Source organism: Panthera onca, chromosome E1, assembly GCF_046562875.1.
Source record: "Panthera onca isolate mPanOnc1 chromosome E1, mPanOnc1 haplotype 2, whole genome shotgun sequence".
Lineage (NCBI taxonomy): Eukaryota > Metazoa > Chordata > Mammalia > Carnivora > Felidae > Panthera > Panthera onca.
In genome coordinates this window covers 10450367-10472497 of record NC_138352.1, presented here as the reverse complement: position 1 = coordinate 10472497, position 22131 = coordinate 10450367, and the positions used below count along the sequence as shown (strand labels likewise).

General features: G+C 45.2%; 1 protein-coding gene across 1 annotated transcript in view; it reads left to right on the top strand.

Annotated features, from left to right (window-relative positions):
- The first annotated feature begins 11733 nt into the window (after positions 1 to 11733).
- Positions 11734 to 22131, top strand: part of GRB2 (growth factor receptor bound protein 2) — a 74856-nt gene continuing 64458 nt past the window's right edge. Inside the window, exons 1-2 of the mRNA XM_060645416.3 lie at positions 11734 to 11943; positions 20048 to 20262. Of these exons, the coding sequence (XP_060501399.1) occupies positions 20185 to 20262 (78 nt within the window). The 5' untranslated portion in view covers positions 11734 to 11943; positions 20048 to 20184. The remainder of the gene's footprint in view (positions 11944 to 20047; positions 20263 to 22131) is intronic.

Sequence of the window (22131 nt, the reverse complement as noted above, 5' to 3'; positions counted from 1 at the left end):
ACCGAGGATCCTTGCCAGAAGGGAGGACACCACAAACCTTGCAGTGGAACCATGTCAATCTGAAAAAGTTTGAGAAGAGAGGATAAGTTCCATAACGCTCTGCCCTCAGGCCATAAAACCAAAAGAAGAGTCTAGCGGAGACGGAAGGCATGTTTCACACAAAAAGGGAGGGGGGATGCAGCTTTGGGGTTTATTAAATAAACGGGAAAATATTACTTCTATCCTTTGGTAACCACAAGGGGTTGAAACTTGTGGTTACAGATCTGGGGGTCAGGAAGAGTGAGAGGGGAGCGGAGTCTTGTTCATTCCTGATTTCTGTTTTGGCTCCAGGGAAGTAGGGTTTCCATTGCATAGGGTGCAACTGAATATTTCCTCCACGCTCCATCGCTGGGACCTGGCAGGCGACATTTCCTGGCATTCAAGAGCAGCTAGTCCCGGCAGCAGCGAGGTCAAATCCATTTTTGGAGCCAAACACCAACATTCCTTTACAGTTAGTGCTACAACCTCTGAGGAAGCTCTTGCCTGTCTAGATGGACCTCTACTGGCAACCAGAGGGAGTTGCCCAATTTTCCAGCCTATGCAAGAGATCCCCTTCGAAACGTTGGACTCCTCGTCACAACAGAAGCCTCTTGCTTCTTTCCCTTGCTAATTGCCCTGTGGTTGATGATGACAGGTAGGGTTGACAACATGAGCAAGTTGAAATTATCCCACTTGCTAATTAAAGCTGTGAAGTATGCTTTCCTGTAAAACATGAAACCACTGAATGTTTGGATGTGCCCAACCTCCTGGCCTTGGCAGCGATTGTCTTGAATTAGAATGAGACATGTGTCTCTCGGGGGTACCACCTGGCCAGCTACAGGGTGGTGGTGAGATGTTTCCTCTCTAGAAGAGCCTTAAGGCTTTTGTAGGAGAAACTGCACCAGTGCTCACTTATAAAAGGATGTCCTGGGGGGACCTGGGTGGCTCAGTCAGTTGAGCGTCGGACTGTTGATTTCGGCTCAGGTCATGATCTCAGGGTTCGTGTATTCCAGCCCTGCATTGGGCTCTCTACTGCAGAGCCCGCTTTAGATCCTGTGTCCCCCTCTCTCTGCCCTCCTCTGCTCTCTCTCTCAAAACAAACAAACAAACAAATTAAAAAATAAAATAAAATAAAAGGTTATGACTAAGGAACATTTTGCAACAGATAAAGGAACGTTTACGACAGATTATCTAATTTTGCTTCATTTCCGTGACAGCTCTGTTTTGACTTGCATTCCCCATTTTTCCAGACAAGAAAATTAAGTCTCGAACAGGTCATAACCCCCGTCAGAGATCACACAGTCACTTAGCAGAAAAGCTAGCATGAGAACCACTTCTCCCATGCCAAATCCTGCTCGTACTTCACTGTGTCTCCTGGGTCAGTCCTCCCGTCCTCGAGCTGGAAGCCCGGGAGTCACCCTTCCTTCCCGCTGTCACTCACCTCTCCCTTCCGATGCAGCAACGTGCAACCACACGTCTCCACGCTCCATCACTGAAAGCTGTGGTTTCTCGGCAGTAAAGATCCCAAGCCCGGCCATCCCACAGCCCCTCTGGCCATCTCTGACTCACCAACCTAGTCCAAACTCACTTAAGTGGTTGCAACAAGCTTCTGAAATTGTGGTTTAAATATTTATTTGTTGTTTTTTTTAATGTTTTATTTATTTTTGAGACAGAGAGACAGAGCATGAAATGGGGGAGGGTCAGAGAGAGAGGGAGACACAGAATCGGAAGCAGGCTCCGGGCTCTGAGCCGTCAGCACAGAGCCTAACGTGGGGCTCGAACTCACGGACCGTGAGATCATGACCTGAGCCGAAGTCGGCCGCTTAACCGACTGAGCCACCCAGGCGCCCCTAAATATTTATTTGTTTACTGATGTGTCATCCACCTTTCCTCACCGGATCGTAAGCTCCACAAGAACAGGAATCCTGTCCTTTTAAATTCACCAGTGCCTGGGTCATAATGTGACTTTAGAGTGTGTTCGTGGGACGAATGAGTGAAAACGTGCTAATCCAGCAATTCCACGGTATATACTAAAACACTCATGTCCAGGCTCCAACTCCTGGGATTTGACTTTATCTGGGACAGTACCAGGTATCAATACATTTTTTTCAATATTTGATATATTTTAAAAGCTTCTTAATGTGGTAACGTATCTATAATACCATTTTAACCATTAACCACCAGGGAGTGCCCGGGTGGCTCAGTCGATTAAACATCCGACTTCGGCTCAGGTCATGATCTCACGGCTCGTCGGTTCGAGCCCCGCGTTGGGCTCTGTGCTGACAGCTCAGAGCCTGGAGCCTGCTTTGGATTCTGTGTCTCCCTCTCTCTCTGCCCCTCGCCTGCTTGCTCTCTTTCTCTGTCTCTCTCTCTCAAAAATAAGTAAATGTTCAAAAAATATATTTTTTCAAAAGCGTACAGTTCAGGGGCACCTGGGTGGCTCAGACGGTTGAGTGCCTGTCTCTCGATTTTGGCTCAGGTCATGATCTTATGGGTTTGTGAGTTCGAGCCCTGCATCTGGCTCTGTGCTGACAGCAAGGAATCTATTTGACATGCTCTCTCTCCCTCTCTGTCTGCCTCTCTCCCACTCACGTGAGCGCATGTGCATTCTCTCTCAAAACCAACATTAAAAAAAGAAAAGTGTATAGTTCAGTGACGTTAAGTACATTTATGTTATTGTGCAACCATCAACTACCACCCCCCTGCAGACCTTTTCATCTTTCCTAACAGAAACTCTGTCCCCATCTCACACACACACACACACACACACACACACACACACAGCAGCCTTCTGTTCTGCTTGGCTTGGATTCCATGCCCCATCGAGACACCTGACCCCTTACACGCACCCTCCACACCCTGGCCTTGCACCTTTGGTGATATCAGCTTCACAAAATCCCAACCTGGCTAACTCAGACCCTTTGCCTGCACTGCGTCTACAACCAGGCAGCCAGATTTAACCGGTTAAAGGCGCGCAACCTGGCTGAGTGGCCTCTTTTGAAATTAAAACCACAAATCCAAGTGGAACCTCAGCACAACCTGTAATGTTTCCTGAGTCGATTTCATGCCCCACAGTCCAAAAGTTCAGTTTCATGCCTTCTGACCAAAGCAAACTTCCTGCACTCTTCCCCCCTCCCCCACCCAGGTGTTGACCCCACTCATTTATTTATTTATTTTTAATGTTTACTTATTTTTGAGAGAGAGACAGAGCATGAGCGGGTGGGTAGTGGCAGAGAGAGGAAGACACAGAATCCGAAGCAGGCTCCAGGCTCTGAGCTGTCAGCACAGAGCCCAGTGTGGGGCTCGAACCCATGAACTATAGGATCATGACCTGAGCTGAAGTCAGATGCTTAACTGACTGAGCCACCCAGGCACCCTGACCTTGGGACTAGAAGTTTACAGTGCAGAGAGATTGCGTCTTCCCACGACCATTGCCACGCATGGACCTGTATCTATTCTCATCTGTGCCGCTCATTGTCCGTGAAAATGAGTGAGCCACAGGGACTTTGCTTCCCAATCCCTCTTCTCTCCTGCATCCCAAAGATTCCCTGTCTACTAGATAATTCCCTTGAGCATATAAAGCATGCCCTAACAGGTCCCATATTTAAAATCCCTTCCTTGGCTCTTTAAATCCTGTTCTTTGCTCTGCTGTATAGAAAAACTCTTTTTTTTTTTTTAAAGACTTTATTTTTGGGGCGCCTGGGTGGCTCAGTCGGTTAAGCGGCCGACTTCGGCTCAGGTCACCATCTCGCGGTCCGTGAGTTGGAGCCCCGCGTCGGGCTCTGTGCTGACAGCTCAGAGCCTGGAGCCTGTTTCCGATTCTGTGTCTCCCTCTCTCTGCCCCTCCCCCGTTCATGCTCTGTCTCTCTCTGTCTCAAAAATAAATAAACTTAAAAAAAAAATTTTAAAGACTTTATTTTTTTTTTATTTTTTTTAACGTTTATTTATTTTTGAGACAGAGAGAGACAGAGCATGAACGGGGGAGGGGCAGAGAGAGGGAGACACAGAATCGGAAACAGGCTCCAGGCTCTGAGCTGTCAGCACAGAGCCCGACGCGGGGCTCCAACTCACGGACCGCGAGATGGTGACCTGAGCCGAAGTCGGCCGCTTAACCGACTGAGCCACCCAGGCGCCCCAAAGACTTTATTTTTTAAAGTAATCTCTACAACCAAAGAAGGGCTTGAAACCTCAACCCTGAGATCAAGAGCCCCGAGCTCTACGGACTGACCGAGCCAAGCACCCCTATCCCAAAACTCTTACATAAGAACTGCTTTTACTTGCTTGCACTTCCTTGCTTACATAGTTTCTCTGTCTCCCAGTTCTTTATCCCCTCCAGTCAGACTCTCACCCCCCAGCTCCGCTGAGATTCTTCCTGTCCATTTCACCAGCAATCTCCAAATTCAATGATTGCCTGACTTCCTCTTGCCCATCCTCTCTGGTAACATTGGACATGGTTGACTACCCCCTCCATATGGAAACACTTACTTTCCCCATCAATAAAATGGGCATAGTCATAATATCTACTGTGTGTGGTTATTGTGGGGACTAATGAGATAATGTGCATAAAGCCTTCAGACTTTCACTGGCCTCAAATTAGTGCTCAATACCTGTGGGCTAGTCTTTAATATTTTCATCTTTCATGAAATAAGGGGTTTGTCCATGTAATGCTTGTCTAATTAATACTCAGTTTGTAAAAAAAAAAAAAAAAAAAAAAAAATTAAGGGCATCTGGGTGGTTCAGTTGGTTAACCATCGACGAGTTCAGGTCATGATCTCATGGTTCCTGAGTTTGAGCCCCACCTCGGGCTCTATGTTGACAGCCCAGAGCCTGCTTTAGATCCTCTGTCTCCCTCTCTCTCTCTGCTCCTCCCCTGCTCACACTCTCCTTCTCTCTCTCAAAAATAGATAAATATTAAAAAAAAATTAGAAAGCAAAAGGACATCAGAGGCTCCAATAAATTTTTAAAAATGAAGAATCTTAAGGGAGAAGAAAAGGGAGAGTCTCATATGCAGAATGTTTTATTACTTAAAAGAATATGATAAAACCAATATCAGAGGAAATTCCTAGTATTAAAATTGCTAATGTTTCTTTCTTGTAGGCGTAGGAACAGCGGGGAAATTTCCACCTTTTGGATACATCACTTGTATTTTAGCTCATAGCTAAAATGGAATTGACTTCATCTTCTGTGCTCTTTTTTTTTTTTAAGTTTATTTATTTATTTTGAGAGAGAGAGAGCATGTGCAAGCGTGGGAAAGGGGCAGAAAGAGAGAGAGAGAGGGAGAGAGAATCCCAAGCAGGCTCCACACTGTCAGACCAGAGCCCAATGTGGGTCTCAATCTCATGAACCATGAGATCATGACCTGAGCCGAAATCAAGAGTCAGACACTTAACCAACTGAGCCACCCAGGCGCTCCCATCTTTTGTGTTCTCGTGAAAGAGAGATGTGGAAACTGAAACAGAAGGAATAGAGCTAGCCTGCTCTGAACTTGACTCTGGCATTGCTACAGAGAGCAGTCAAAACAGAGTCCATTTGCTTATCTGTGCTTTTATTTTTTTATTTATTTACACCATGATGCCAAGTGCTACTCACCCAGATAATGGCCACACCAACGGCCTTTACTGGAATTTCTCAGCTGCGGGCAGCTTAAGATCCCAAGGGAGTGCACAGGGGAATGAGTTCCCAATTTCTCTTGGCCCATAGCAATTCACATTTTGATTCCTGTAATCTAGGACCTATTGGGAAGATTCCAGAATCCCCATGACTCATTTATTCAGTAAGCATTATCTTCTCAAAGTCTGGCCCAGAGAATAGCCTAAGAATTACCGGCAATGGGGCACCTGGGTGGCTCAGTCGGTTAAGCATCTGACTCTCAGTTTCGGCTCAGGTCATGATCTCACAGTTTTGTGAGTTCGAGCCCCTCATTGGGCTCTGTGCTGACAGTATGGAGCCCACTTGGGATTCTCTCTTTGCCCCTCCCCCACCCATGCTGTCTACGTCTCTCTCAAAATAAATAAATAAACTTTAAAAATTATTTTAAAAAAAGGAGTACCTGCAGCTGCTTATTTAAAATGTGTAGGGGCGCCTGGGTGGCGCAGTCGGTTGAGCGGCCGACTTCAGCCAGGTCACGATCTCACGGTCCGTGAGTTCGAGCCCCGCGTCAGGCTCTGAGCCCCGCGTCAGGCGCTGGGCTGATGGCTCGGAGCCTGGAGCCTGTTTCCGATTCTGTGTCTCCCTCTCTCTCTCTGCCCCTCCCCCGTTCATGCTCTGTCTCTCTCTGTCCCAAAAAAAAAAAAAAAAAAAAAAAAAAATGTGTATTTCTAGCGTGCCCACTTAGCTCAGTTGGTAGAGCAGGAGGCTCCTGAAATGCATATTTCTGGGACTTTCCCAGACCTAATGAGCTAAATATTTCTAGGGTACTGGAGTTTGCATTTTTTCAAGTTTATTTATTTTGGGAGGGGGCAAAGAGAGGGGGAAAGGGAGAGAATCCCAAGCAGGCTCTACACCAGCAGGTGCAGAGCCCGACGTGGGGTTCAAATTCTCACAACATGAGATCATGACCTGAGCAGAATCCAAGAAGAAACTTAACCGACTGAGCTACCCAGACGCCCCTGGAGTTTGCATTTTAAACAAATCCCCAGGGATTCTCTTGTGTGTTAAAATGTAAGAACATTAGAAAAGAATTGCTGGCTCTTTTCTCCATTTTATAAACTTGCTCTTTTTTTTTTTATGTTTATTTATTTTTGAGAGAGAGAGACAGAGCATGAGTGGGTAAGGGGCAGAGTGAGAAGGAGACAGAGAATCCAAAGCAGGCTCCAGGCTGTCAGCACAGAGCCCAATGCGAGGCTTGAACCCATGAACCACGAGATCATGACCTGAGCTGAAGTCAGACGCTTAACCGACTGAGCCACCCAGGTACCCCATAAACTTGCTCTTTGGTCCAGGAGGGCCGCTATGGTTCTACCTAATGGAATACTAGCTATTCTTCAAGACGACTGTTATCACCTCCTCCATGAAGCCTTCTTGGACTCTCTATCTCCAACTTATCTCTCTCTCCTGGACTCCCTTAACACTGAGTCCGTGTGCTTCTAGAGCACTTGTCATGCTGGATCACGTTACTTAGAGTCAGACTTTATTTGAGGAGCCAAGAAAAACAAGACATGGTACCTGTTCTTGAAACTTATAGTCTAACGGGGAGCAGGACAGGTAAGTTGATGGCCAACATATGGTCTTGAGAAATTGTCAGCAATGCAGTATGCTGAGTGCTGTGAGAATGCACTGGCAGGACCAGAGCATCATGGGAGGCTTCCTGGTGGAGGTGGCACCTAGATAGAATTTTAAATGACAAGACAGGAGCCAGGTGATTCTGGGGAAGGCAGGGAGAGGAGGCACTCGGGCCCAAAAGAGCAGTATGTGCAAAAACATGGAGGTAAGAGAATTATAGAGTTATTCGGGGAACTGCACCTCATTCAGAAGGGTGGAGACAACGAGGCTGGAATTGTTGGCAGGAGCCAGCCACAGAGGACCATATGGGGCATGCTAAGGACTTTGAACCTTATCTATGCCCTCAATTCAATTTGTAGTTAGAGAGCCCACTCTGGTTGCCATGTAGATAATGATTTTGAAGGGGGCAGGATGATCAGTAAGCAGGCCAGGGCAACCCTGCAGAAACGATGGTGATGCGGACCAGGTTAGGTGATAGAAATGGAGTCGGGGGTAGAGGAAGGGAAGTCACAGGATTAGCTGCCACACTGGCAGGCTCAGCATCAGAGGCCACGCTCGAAGCTTGAGAAGCCTACAAAGCCTTGGCTCACAACTTGACCAAAGGAAATTCTAAGATGAGAACTTCCAAGATCAATTGAACAGGTGGGAGTAGAATTTCAATGACCAAGTTTCACTTGTCACTGGTTGCCTGGCTCTTTCCCACTAAAGAGAAGTTCAGAAATGTGGGCTTCGAGGACCAGCCTGAGACAGGCTGGAGGCTGCTCCTAAGTTAGGGGGTCAACTGCTAGGTCAGTTTCCTTTGGGCTTTGAAGGCTCAGTAAACGCCAGGGTAATGTCCAGTTCTTACCGGCAGGCGGCAGCACCACAATTCACAAAATGCAAAGCGAGAAACCGTTTCTGACGACTAAAAATAATCGCAAACCCCAACCCAACCGAAGAGAGATTTTTTTTTGGCGATTAATTTATGCATTCTGAAGTGACTGATGTGGCCAGTTTGTAATCAGCACGTTTTGCTACAGTTACAACAGGTTTGCATACCAGGATGTGACTTTGACCTCACAACTTGACTCTTCACTCCAACCGTCTTTTTGCTATTTAACATTAGCCACATGCATGCCAAATGCTGTTGCCTCTAGTGCGGTTTATTTTCTCTACATGGAATGATCTTGGGCAACTGTTCTCTTAAGTTTCTGAGTCTGTGTCTGTTGAAAAGAATTTTTGTGGAAAAGACCACATAACAAATGTTGAAGGTTTCAGTGGGGTTTTTGTTTTGTTTTGGTGGGTTTGTGTGTGTGTGTGTGTGTGTGTGTGTGTATTGTTGTTGTTGTTGTTTTTTAATAAGTCAACCAACATTGCTTCATTTCAAGACATTTGTTTTTATTTTTAAATGTTCTCTTCCAAATCTGGTCCGTACGCATATATTTTTGCATAGATATACTGAGTCTTTTTTAAAAGGAAGTGCATACTTTTTTTCCCCCTGTTGTCTTAGAAATTTATACTCCTTTGAGATCTCACCCACTTCCTTAGCTTCAAATATCACATCACACAGAAAAGCAGCCACATCTTTATCTCTAGTCAACTTCTGTTATTTATTTTCCATCCATCCATCCATTATTCCCTCCATACACTGTGCTGGAGCTGGGAATACAGATGTGAAAAGGGATGGTCCTGTTTCTCTGGGAGCTTGTAGAGCATTAGAAGGAAGGGAGGGTGAGGGAAGATTTTGAGCAAATAATGCTGCCATGAGATTGGAGGGACTGTGGGAATTGTGAGGAAGAAACCCTAAAACTGGCTCGAGGGCCTAAAAGGGGTGGGGTGGCTCCAACTGAGCAGAGGAAACTGCATGTGCCAAGATATGGACACTCAGAAGCTTATGGTACCTTCTGGAAACCTCCATGGTTTAGTTTGGGTGGAGCGTGTGTGTTAGCTGGAGACAGAGTGGGGCTGGCAGGCAGGAGCCAGATCCATAAAGGTCTTGCAAGGAACTTGAGATATTATTGTCTTGTGGATGATAAATATCTTAGTTCTCATTGATTTTCACTCTGCAGGCAGAGTGATAAAGTAGTTTGAAGATGAAAATCCGACCGTGGCCCACATCTGCTTCAACATCCTATAGGAAAAAGTGCCTAGTTTTTAGCAGCACTGAAAAGGCCTTGCATGAGCCTCTCCAAATGCTTTATCCACGTCCCACATTCTTCATCACCCCAGTGAGATGGCTTCCGTGAGTCCTCTCTTACTGTCTGGGCTTTGTACATGCCGTCCTCTCTCCTAAAACGCTCTTTTCCTCTCAGGCTAATCAGAGTCTCAAACCTTCTTCCTCAGCCTTCCCTGGCCTTCCCTGGGCTAGGTCAGGTCCCCGCTGTATGCTCCCAAAGGTGCTAAGGACTTTGGACTGCAAATGTCATACTCTCGATGGTATGTTCCCATTTAGGCTACAAGCTCTGTGACAGGTCATTCCGCTCTCTACAAAGTAGTTGCTCGGTTAACGTTGTGGGGAGAACGAATGAATGCATTGAGGTTTTCAACAGCATACTGGACATTTCCACCTGCATGTCTCCTAGAATGATGAACTCTCCATTTCCAAAACTGGACATCCTTATCTCCTTCCCTGCCCCTTCCCTGCACAACTCCGCCCCTACCCAGTTAGCTAGTCCCCTTGACTGGCAAAGTTCTCTGTTTTTCTCCCTACTCAAAACAAAGAAATGCAACTCTTCCCTCGCTTCCTTCTCCTCTCTGCTCAGCAGCTAAGTCCTACCCTTTCATTTCTCTCTCTCTCTTTTTTTTGGCCACCATTCTAGAATTACAAAGTAATTATAAAGTATCACAGTTGGAAAAATATGGATTTTTGAAACAAGACAGGCCTAAGTTCAAGTCTTGGGTCTATTACAATTGGGTTTCCTTGGGTAAGTTAAGAAGCCTAGTTTCTAAGCCTAGGCTGAGGCTAAACTCAAAGTCTCAGTTTCTGAGTCTGTAAATGGGGATATTTTTATCCACCCTGTAGAAATGCTATGACTTTAGCATACTCCAGGTAGTAAATAGATAGTCCTCTTATTATCTTCACTACATATCAGACATGTCCAGCTCAAAAACCTTCAGAGGTTGGTAATCGCCTGACAATGAACCCTAAGCCATACATCTTGGCCTTGCCTCTTATTACTTCCCCCCACCCCAAATACTAAACTCTGGGCAATCTGAAATATTGGCTAATTCTGTCACTCTTTCCTCCCCGCTTTCAGGTTGCAGTTCAAACACCAAGCCCTCCCTGATTACCTGAGCACCAAGTAACTGGCTCCCTCCTCTGAAGTCTTATATATGGTTCAATGGGAATTAAGTAAGGCCAGCTATTTTGCCTTGCAGACTAGGCAACTCTCCTCTGGATGACAAACTGCTGAAAGCAGAGGCTTTGGAGGGTTCATCTGTTCCCTCCCATAGTGCCTTGCATGGAGTTGATGCTCAATAATCACTTGGTGAAAGAAAAATTCATTTTCCTTATTTCGATGGCTTGTTTTCTCTATAGAATCAGATGTTTTGTCATTCTCCTCTCAGCACTATTTTGTTGGCTTCCAGGGAGAACATTACCATTTGATACGTTCTGTTCTCTTTAATTGGAAAGAGCTTTTGGAACTGAAAAACATGAATTACTTCTTCAAGCCTCATCTGTCGCTACCCTACTTATCTCCCTGGTATAGGAATTACTTAGCATTGAACAGAACACGACTCTGTCACGCCTCCGTTCTTTGTACATGCGTGCTGTTCCCTTCGCCAGGAATGCATCTATCTCCACCTCTCTGTCTGGTGAACTCCTACTGGTCTTCAGCTCAGACATCATCATCATTCACCTTTTCAGGGAAGGCTATTCTGAGATGAGAGTAGCGGTCCTTCCTCGCATCTTTTTGGCTTACTCAGCATTCCCCCAAATAATTCTAACATTACATACGGCATTTTTTGTTTACTTTTAATCCCCTCTAGACCTTGAATTGCTTGAGGGCTAGGATTTCTGTTCATCGTTGTACCTTCTATACCTAGCACCTATACTCATACCTACGCTTAGCATATTTCAAGCACTTGATTAGATCAAGGAGCAAAGAATATATTCGCCTAACACTGCAGTTTGGACCGGATTCTCAAATATTTCAAAACCTGGTCCTCTATTTGGAGTGCTTCATGCTGGAGGGAGATTTCCGCACCCCACCACCACTCCCCGCCAACTGCCTCGGTTTGGTGGCAAGAAAAGGGAAGTGATTAGGGTGTGGTGAAGAGTCACCCCTTCAGGGCTGGGCTGTAATTTACCCGTCTCGGAACCGAAAGGGTTACAGCGACCCGGAGGCGGAGCCACGGCGGTGCCACCTGCTGCGGGGCGGTCTGGCGCAGGCGCCTAGGCTGCTAGATGGTGGCTACCTGCGCGACCCGGGCGGAGGAGGAGCGCTTGCGCTCTGCGCTTTTCCGCCGGGGGAAGTCTCGCGGGGGCGGGGCGGGGCGGGGCCGCGCGGAGAAGTTCTCGCGGGACCCCGACGAGGAGCGGAAGCCAGGCGGCTGTGCTGCTTCGGCGAGCGGGCGGCGGCGGCGACGGCGGTGTCGACGAAGATTGTAGCGGTGACGGCGACGGGCACAGGCGCTGCCCTAGGGGAGCAGCAGCGGGGTCGGTGGCCGCTCGCACCGCTGCGGAGGGGACGGCCGGGCGCGGAGCGGAGCAGCTGCGCCACGGTGAGTGCGGCCGGCGGCGGCGGTGCTGCTCCGGTGCCTCTTTCCCCCCCGCTCCGCAGCGGTAGTTGGCCCGCGGGGACCGGGCCGGAGCCTACCGAGGGCTGCCGGGGCTCGGGTTCGGAGTGGGGAGGCCTGTGGCGGGGGACGGAGTCCCCGGGGCTCCGGGCACCGCGTTTCCCCTTTTGGAGCGCTTCCTTCCTGGGGCACCGTCCTCCCCCGGCCCTTCGCTCGGCTCACAGCCCCGGACCCTGGGGCAGGGGGCCGGGGGCTCCGAATTAAGTTCTACGCTTTCTTCGAGAGGGTTTGCGCAGAAGGGGCCCGGGAGAAGCCCGGGAGCCCTGGGTACTCATTCTGTGAGTCAGTCTGACTTGGCCCGGGAGGCGGGGGATTCGCAGCGGCTGCATATGTGGTGATTGATGCTCCTTCGACCTGCACGGCCACCACGTCACCATCTCCTGGTGTCTTTAGGCCGAATTTGGGGAGGGACCCCACCAACCCTATGAATACCATGAGTGAGAACCTTTTGCTCCTGGAGCCGGTTGAGATGCCTTTACGTCTGTCGCTTTTTTTTTTTTTTTTTTTTTTTTTAATTTTTGAAACTATCCTCTGAAAAATTCTTGTAAAGAACAACAAGCAGCAGTTGGTTGAAATGTTCCGAGGAATGATTTCAATGCGAGAGGCTAGAAAAGCACTGGTACTTTTCATTTGCTCTTTTAAACATAAGCCGTAGGAGTTCTAGCTTGTTTAGGGAGTTATTATGAAAGTGCGATTTGCAGAGGAGCCGAAGGGCACTCGGGGTCTATCTTTTGGCTCTGTTGCCTCGGAAACGAGTCTAAAAGACACATGAAAGAAGTTAGCATAGTCTCTTTGGCTTTCCTGTCTCACTTTTTCGCTTTGCACTTCTCCAGTAGTTGTCTTTCCTTTCTCCATTTCACTGAGTACACTAAATGCTTACTCGTGTAATGCAAGTCATTTGCTTCCTCCCTGCCCCCGTTTTTTTTTTTTTTTTTTTTCTTTCTAATCTACTTCCCCTTCCTCCTTTTTGTCCCCCTCTTGGGCATAATTTTTCGAGGTTTCTGACCTTTGGTGCAATTCGTATTCTCCCTCATTTAAAGAGTCCGTTTTCTCTCTGGGGAAGATACCCTCTTTCCTCCTTTATGGGTTCCTTCAGTCAGCCAGAAGAGTTGCCAGAGAACCTTGCCTAGACTTTTAAGTTCTCCCCCTGGGAACGGGGAGGCTCAAAGGATTGAATTCATCCGTAAGTAATCAATACCACCAGTAGGTCACAAGTGTAGCTGGCTTGTGTTATTTGTGTTTTAGTTGTTTTCATTTTAACATTGTACTGTGCGACTGCTTTCTTTTTTCTTTCTAGGTTTCCCATGTTAGTAAGGAAGATTGGGTCAATTTGGGGCTTGTATGACTTTTTTTTTTTTTTCTTTAACATTTATTTACTTTTGTGAGACAGAGAGCAGGGATGGGGCAGAGAGAGAGGGAGACACAGAAGCGGAAGAAGGCTCCAGACTCTGAGCTGTCAGCACAGAAGCCCTACTTGGGGGCTCGAACTCGTGAACCACGAGATCATGACCTGAGCTGAAGTCGGAGGCTTAACCGACTGAGCCACCCAGGGGCCCACTCATCATCTGACTTCTTTTTGGCTTTTAGTGGGAAGTGGTTAATGTTGAAAAACAAAAACTAGTCATAGACCTATATATTACAATAGAATTAAGATAACGTGAAATATTTAAGGGAATGGAATTTATTTAGACCACCGATGAATTAAAACCTGGCCATTGTGATAGTATGAATTCTTTACCAGGGTTCTTTTAACTACTCATCTTTGTTATTGTTGTTGAGGGGTTGTTTGTTGTTTTGTTTTGTTTTTTTTTTTTTGACAGAGAGGAATAACCTGTGTTCCATTGCTCCTTCCCTTGTTCAAAATTTTCTGAATTCCCAAGGTAAAAAGCGAAGTTAATTCTTATAATCGGCTTTTTCTGATACTAAGAGCAAGCATTTAAATGCTTGAGGGAGTTCACTTCGTTAGCAAGCGTATTCAGATCTGAGGGATTGCTAGGTTTTAAATACCGCTAGTTGATGGTACTTAGCGATTTTTCTGAGAAAAATCCTGTTATGTTGCCTGTTGGGCTGCAGCAGTTCTGATTGTTACCTAGACCAGAAGAGTAATAGATTTTGGAGAAATTAATATGGAGTAGAGACTCACCGCGCTCTGCTGAGAGAAATTAATTAGTTACTTGCTTAACTCAGAAGAACTTTCCAGCACTACTGAATGGCTGTTGGGAGTCCTTGGTTTTATTTGTCAAAGTTGGCGTTTGAGCCGAGTGAACACGCATTATTTTCATTTTATGCAAAGACCTTGTAGTGCATTGTGTGGAATGCAAAGTTGAAAATCTGGTTAAGGCGCCCGCCTTCTGGTACAACAGTGATGCTTCGAATTTAGCGTGCATGAGAATTACCGTGAGTCTTACTTTAAATCAGGCTCTGGGCCTAAGGCGCCTACCTTTTGCAGAACTCCAGAAGGCACCCCACAGTGAATCAGTCTCTGAATAGGGAGGTTTTGATGCTACGGGCCCAAGGACCAAGACTGTTGCTGCAGAATGCAGCTGTAAAATAATGAGGATGGAGTGGAATGCGGCTTTCAATTAGTCCATTTAAAATCACACCTTCTGTATATACAGAGTAAATATTTAAAAGCCAAACAGAGTAACTGATGAGAGATGTGATTAGTCTTTATATGCGTAAGTATGTGAGCATTGTTAGGACTGTGATGTGGAGCAATTTAATTTTAAACTTTGTACTTAATAGGGCTGTTAATTTACCTACGAGAATGCTCTGCTAAGTTTGTACGCAGATGGAAGATGGACGATGTAAGAATATAGTGGCCTGGTGATACTAGCCAGTTAACGCTTCTTAGCACTTTGCGCCGGAGACTCTGTGAAGGCCTTTACACATGGTATCTCTCTCTTTTTAAGATTTTTTAAAATTTCTTTTATTTTTTTAATATATTTTTTTTTAATTTTTTAATCTTTATTTTTGAGAGAGCGACAGAGTGTGAGTAGGGGAGTAGCACAGAGAGACGGAGACACAGAATCCAAAGCACGCTCCAGGCCCTGAGCTGTCAGCACAGAGCCCAACGTGGGGCTCAAACCCAGGAACTGTGAGATCATGAGCTGAGCTGAAGTCGGGCACTCAACCGACTGAGCCACCCTGGTGCCCCATTTTTTTAAGATTTTTAATTTTTTTTTTTTTAAGTATTTTTTACACCCAATGTGGGGCTCAAACTCACAACCCTGAGATAAAAGAGTAGCACTCTCTAAGCTCTACTGACAGAACCAGCCAGGTGCCACATGGGCTATTTCTTTTAATCATCAAAATGCCCTTAAAAGGTAGATGCTGTTAGCCCCATTTTCCAGCTTAGGGAAACTAGGAATTAGAGACTATAAGTTATTTCTCTAGTGTTCCCCATCTAGTCAAGTGGTAAAGCGACAGTTGAATCCAGGTTTGACTCCAGAACACCAGTAAGATTTTGGTGTTTGTTTTTTCCTTCTTTCTTTTTTTTAATGTTTATTTTATTTGGTTGGGGGGGAGAGCACGCCTGGACGTGCAAACGGGGGAGGGGCAGAAAGAGAGGGGGACAGAGGATCCGAAGTGGGCTCTGTGCAGACAGCAGAGAGCTCCATGCAGGGCTCGAACTCAGGAATCCAGGCATCCCGGTGTTGGGTTTTTTCTAACTATAAAAGTAGTGATGAAAATATAACTGAGGTATATGGTACAGAAAATGAAAATATTTTGTGACCTTGCTCCCGGAGATAACCATTGTTAACCCTTTGATTTTTTTTTTTTCTTTAGCACATGCTGATAAATAATGTTTTGCTTTACAGAAATGGGGTAAACGAATCTTTCTTCATTTTTGTTTTTAACTTGATAATATCTTTTAGTATTTATATAGAAATATATTTCATAGACATTCTCATGGATATTGATCAGGTATATATGTATTTTGCACATGGTGTTTGTCACTGTTTCAGCGAAGATAAATGTAGGAAATGGAATTGCTTGTTCAAGGGTGTGTATTTTTAAATTGTCAGTAGATACTATAAAATTACTTTCCAAAAAGATTGAACTGATTAATTCCCTGCTCCTGTGCTCTGTGATGGTTTTATTATTACAATCCAATACCAAGCACATTGTCAGGCATATAGTAGCAGCTCAAATTGTTAAGGGGATGAACATTGAATAAAGAGCCTGGGAGTCTGTTCAACCAGAGAATTGCAGAAGCTAAATATTATAAACCTTTAAAAAATTGGGCAACTAGTAGGTGAAAGAAATCTCATTGTTGTAATTTGCAGTTTCTAACTAGTGAAGTTGAACATCTTCTCTGTTTTAAGTAGAATCACATTTTAACTTATTTTTTTTTTTTAATTTTTTTTTTTTTTTTTAACATTTATTTATTTTTGAGACAGAGAGAGACAGAGCACGAACGGGGGAGGGTCAGAGAGCGAGGGAGACACAGAATCTGAAACAGGCTCCAGGCTCTGAGCGGTCAGCACAGAGCCCGACGCGGGGCTTGAACTCACATACGGCGAGATCGTGACCTGAGCCGAAGTCGGACGCTTAACCGACTGAGCCACCCAGGCGCCCCAACATTTTAACTTATTTTGAATGACTTAATGTCGGGCCCTGTCCAAAGCACTTCACGTATATTATCTATATTACCTAATTTAATGGTGAATGAATCTTATGAAGTAGGTGATACTATCCCCATTTTACAAATGAGAAATGGGGCTTGTTTAAAAGGCTTACCCCCCAGCAAAAAAAAAAGGCGGGGGGGGGCTTGCCCAAAATTATAGCCGGTAAGCACCAAGGTCATTAGTTCAACCCAGATCAACCTGCTTTTAGAGACCTTGGGGCCTCAACACTAAGTGATCTTGCCCAGTGAGTGTTGTGTATTTTTATTTTCTGTAAATTTGGGGAAGAAGAGTTAAATGGAAGGAGAACAAATCCTACAGATACCTTTAGGAGACTGCATTTTAGGATTCAGTGCACATTGCTTGAAATGAACGATTCAAGTTGCACTTGCTTTAGAATTTGCTTTGTGTGATGGACTGAAGGAAGGGTGTATGCTGAAACAGTTTTAAGTATTCTCATTAGGGTTCAGTGTACTCTCCACCCATCTTCTCTGTTGAAATCATTATACATTGTGTCCACTTTCAGCTTTCTTCCTTTTAGTCATTAGTGTTGTGTATAAGATAGTTTTGTTTTTAATGAAACACACCCCGTTGAATAGCCTGAGTGCTCTTTTCTGTGGCTGGCCTGATAAGCTGACCCCTCCAGGTCTTCTCCATGAGCTGCTAATTTTTATTTGGCACAGCCACAGAAGTATTGATTGTGCCTGGTTTTCATTTGTCTCAAACTGTATCTCACAAAGCAGTAGTTACTTGAAATATGATTTTCAAGAGTGTTAGTCTGTTTATGCTTTCTCTAGGAAACCTGTGGTAGATGAGTTAGGTAACAGGAAAACCAGTGTTGAAAACTGTCTTGGTTTTTATGCTGCTGCTGTTCGGTTGGTTACACTGCAGTTGTCTGAAATCCCGAATGAAATAGAAGTTTGCGCCCTGTTGCAACATAGCGCCTTGACAATGACAATGCTTTGAGTTTCTGTCCGATTTTTCTGATTTCTTTTTCAAAAATGCAGCTCCTTATTTTTGTTAGATCTGCTCAGTTATTCTTAGGTTTCCCATCAATGATACATGGTTCCAACAGTCAGCCCTGGAGACCAATTAAAATAAATGCTCAGTAGAAAACATTGACAGGCACATAACAGAGATTTTGAAGGCTTTGCAAAAAAATAAAAATGGGTACACATTTGGTAGTCAAAGAAGGAAAAGCAGTTGTTAATGCCGGGAAAAAGTAAAGGATTATACTAGAAAGGAAGGTTGGTTGTAATATATTTAAATCAGCAGTGAAGAATATTTTGCAGTGTGAAACTGCTTAAACCGGAATATGTGGTATTACTGGGATGGGGCAAGGGGAAACTGTCGGGGGTGAACATCTTGCAAGCAATAGGTCATGGCTGGAATAAATTTAAAAACAACAGAAGCATATTATTTAGAAATACTGTAGGTGCAAAAAGAAAGCTAAAAACAGAATTGAGGGTGATTGCTTGTAGGTGTTGGGGTGGGGAACTGCCCTTTTTTTTTTAATAAGCCTTTCAAAAATCTGTGACTTTCAAAATTATATACCTGGGTTAGTTTGATTAAAAAAAGCAACTACAGAGAGAATAAATAAAGGGGGTTTAAGGACACACAAAAATAAATACTTTGAGCCCTGGCTGGCTCAGTTAGTAGATCATGTGACTCTTGATCGTGGGGTCATGAGTTCAAGCCCCATGTTGGGTGTCGAGATTACCTAAGAAAATTTTAAATAAATAAATACTGATACTAAATGTATTTTTTTTTTTTTTTTTTTTTTATTTGCTAGAGCTCTCTCTTTACTTTCCTCTCTTAGAGCCAGCCCCACATGGGATATCATGGCCTGATAGAATAAACATTGGTTTGGTTGATTAGTTTACCTGCAGTAGAATGTTTGGCTTTCAGAATTTGACTAAAGGACTTTTTATTACTGGGTGATTTCTGTCCTCTTTGGTAATGCTCATTTTCTTCTAATCTTAATATTCCCAGCTGATTTACTGCTTAGTCCTTTTGCAGCTATGCCTGATTAATGCCCCAATTGTTAACTTTAGAACAAAGGATGATAATCACCCATGCCCCTCAGATGAGCTCTCTGCTAGGTGGTAATTATCCGAGAACGGTGTCACTATAAATAATCTGTCCCCATTCTGCCGATGTCCCGTGTTGTTTTCTGCTTTTATTTAGCCTGTATGACAACAGTAACTGAAGACAGAAATGGGGCTTTATTTTCCTTTAGTTACGCAAAGGTCTAGGTTGTGGCCGTATTGGTGCCTGGAGACTTTTTTTTTTTACAACAGTGATTGTACTGCCCACAGTTCACCATCACCTAGTACACTACCTAAGGGTTATTACAGAATCTTTACCTGCAAAAATGCAACTTGGTTCATCTTAGTATTCCTTTGGTGCTGAGAGAAGCAGCTGTTCCCAGGTTGACTGAGAGATTTGTTAGACTTCCTGGCACCATCTCCCTGCACTTTCTTCCCCCCCCCCCATAAGACATCTGGCAGCTCAGATTCGGAAAAGGGGATTCCTTTCAAGTGTAGTTAGGATTTAAGCTTTGCTCCTTACGGTAGTGAGAAGTGATGCAGAAGCTTCTTCTGGAATTGCTGAACTTTGGACCTCTATTTCAAGGGCTCTTGGGAGTCCAAAGTCTTGGGGGTCTTCAGGGGAGAAGGAGCCTTAGGCAAGAGCAGGTCTTCAACAAAAGGCTCTGACGCTGGATCTCCTCTATTTCTGGTTAACTGAGCTTGCCGATCAGTCTGGAAGCGATAGAGGGAGAGCTGCCTTGCTCAGAACAGCAAATTGAATTTTAAAAAGTAGTTCCTAGGTTCACTTTGACCTGCTTTCCTAGGAGCAGACCGAGGTTAGTTTCCGAGAACAGTTAAATAAAGCAGCTGAAGACCAAAGCCACAATTGCTTGCTTTTGACTGGATAGGGGACCGAACATTTTCAGAAGACCAGAAAGGTCGGCAGGGAGAAAGGAAGGAGATAGGCCTGTGTAACCGGGAAAGGCTGGGTGCCGTCCGCAGGGCGAGGCCTTTCTTTGGGTGGACTGCATTTCGGGCCGGAGGAGCAGAGAGCGCAAGGGGCGAGGGAGGAGAGGCGGAGACCGAGAGGGTCTTCAGCCGGCTCCTCCTGAACACCGCGCACACCCAGCGGGAAGGAAGAGGAAGTGTGTGCGGGAATAGCTCGAGCGCCTGCCGCCATTGGCCGGCGGGCCTGTCAGTCGCCTGGGGGCCGAGCCTGCGAAGAGGAAGGAGGCGATCGGGGCTCCTGCCTGCGAGGGAGGGAGGCGGGCCGAGCCAGGGGGCGTGGGGGCTGGGGCGGCAGGCAGATTGGCAGGGCGGGGCCGCCTTCGGTGCTGGCCACTTCTCTCAACCATCCCTCTTGTGATTCAGGGCGGCATTGTGTGTCCCGGAGTGCACGAGCCGGTCCCGAGAGAGCGGCGAGGCCGAGCCCAGGGCGCTGGGTGGCTTCAGCAGGGAAGACTCCCTTCCCCCGGCTTCAGGCTGCTGAGCACTGAGCGGCGCCCAGAATGGAAGCCATCGCCAAATATGACTTCAAAGCTACTGCTGACGACGAGCTGAGCTTCAAAAGGGGGGACATCCTCAAGGTAAGTGTGATGCCACGCAGATGCCGAGATGGCCTCCCCTCGTACTCCCCTACCTTCGTTTACCCTGATAACACACAAAGAAGCCGAGCTCCTCCTTTCTCAGTGCCCGCTTTGACCATTTACCATCGGGCGCTCTGGATAGCTGAGATAGATGCTGAGTGGAATATTAAATATGACTTAAGACGGTTGGTGTGATGTATGGTCTTTAACTGCCTTTGTGTGAATGCCTCCAGTATCTCTGTTTGCTTGTCGTTTGCACGTAAAGTCAGAGCAGCGTGATTGTGACAAGGAAGTATGGAGTAGACTGATACATTTTGCAGTTTTATTAAGCATTAGGGGATTTTTTTTTTTTAAAGACTTGAAGTATTTATGTAAAAGCACTCAGTCTTGTCTTACACAGTCAAGGTTTTGCATTCTGGAACATGATGCTAGTTGGTTAGAAATTAATTTCCTCTAGTTTTGAGAGGCGGTTAGAAGTATATGCCAAAACTCATTAAAGAACCTCAGTGTATTTTTATTCTTTGTGAGAAAACTAGTGGAGTTCTAAATCCTGAAGTTTGTTGCGTTGTTGTACAAGTCACAGGGCGATTTTCTCAAAAGAAACTTGAGCAATTACCCTGTATTAAACTCTAATTGCACAAAAGAAACCTGCTGACAGTTTAAAAATCAGCTTCTTTACAGTTTGCAGCTCATTCTGAGCCCAAACTACTTACACGAGGATTCACTTTCCACCTGGCACATGGTAATTATGTTGTTTACCCAATTGACGGCAGCAGCTTGCCCTTTTGGGTATGTAATTTATTTTTACAAGGGTGAGTGTTATCGAATAATGTGTCAGCTCTGCATGAGGAGAACCTGAAGTTGAGTGTTTGCATGTTCACTGCGTCTCAACTTTCGACATTTTTTTCCTCTGAGCCTAGTCTGATGGTTGGGGGTTTGCCACCCATTTGTTTACTACCCCTGAATGAAAATTATGAGAATTTTACAAAGAGGAACAAAATGGAAATGTAGAAATAGCCCCTACAAAAGGACGGGTTTTTTTGGTTTTTGTTTTTCTTTTGAGTCCTTCAGACCTGTGGGTAGCTACTATTTTGCTCTCTTTGCCGGAGGCATAGAGTTCAACTCTGAAGTTACCTGCTCAGTAGTTTCTTGATGTTGGGTTGTATTTCATAGAAGGCAATATTGAAGAGCCCTTGAAAGAGAAGGAAAGTGTGTTCTTTTCAGAACTGTTTTTTGTGATGCCCAGCTTTCTCAGGGTATTGTCCAAGTCAGCACTGAACTGTCAGCAGACAGAACCAGCTATAGGTTTTAGGGTAATATATGTGTTCTGTTTTCTTAACTAGAAGTCAGAGCAAGGGACGAGACATAACTTGAACTATTAAGTTACTCTTTCATTGGTGTACAGAGGAGTAATTTGATGTGTTCATAGGTGATTACTGTTTTCAACAGATAACCAGCATGTGGTATCATCAGAAGATTGGCTACTCGAATATTGTACTCCTGAAACCAGTATAACAGTGAACATTAACTATAGTGGAATTTAAACAGTTGGCTGTTCAACTACCCGTATCTGTTGCTTGTACGAAACCCTGTGGGGCCTTCCCTGCCCCCCCCCCCAATACAAACTTAGATTTCTCCATTAAGCTTACCCAAGAAACTTAAACCTAGAAGCCTGGTAGTTCCTATTTTCCTCTACGTTTACCCTGTTACATATTTAGCACTAAAGCAACAAAACTAAGGATTTGAGGTCTATTTTTAAGAGTTTTTAGGCAAGAGCTTTTCCCTGAGTGTTAACACTGAAGTTTATCCTAGACCTAGACCATGAGGATCTTGTAAGTTCTCCAGCTTCAGTTGGTAAGTTCATGAACA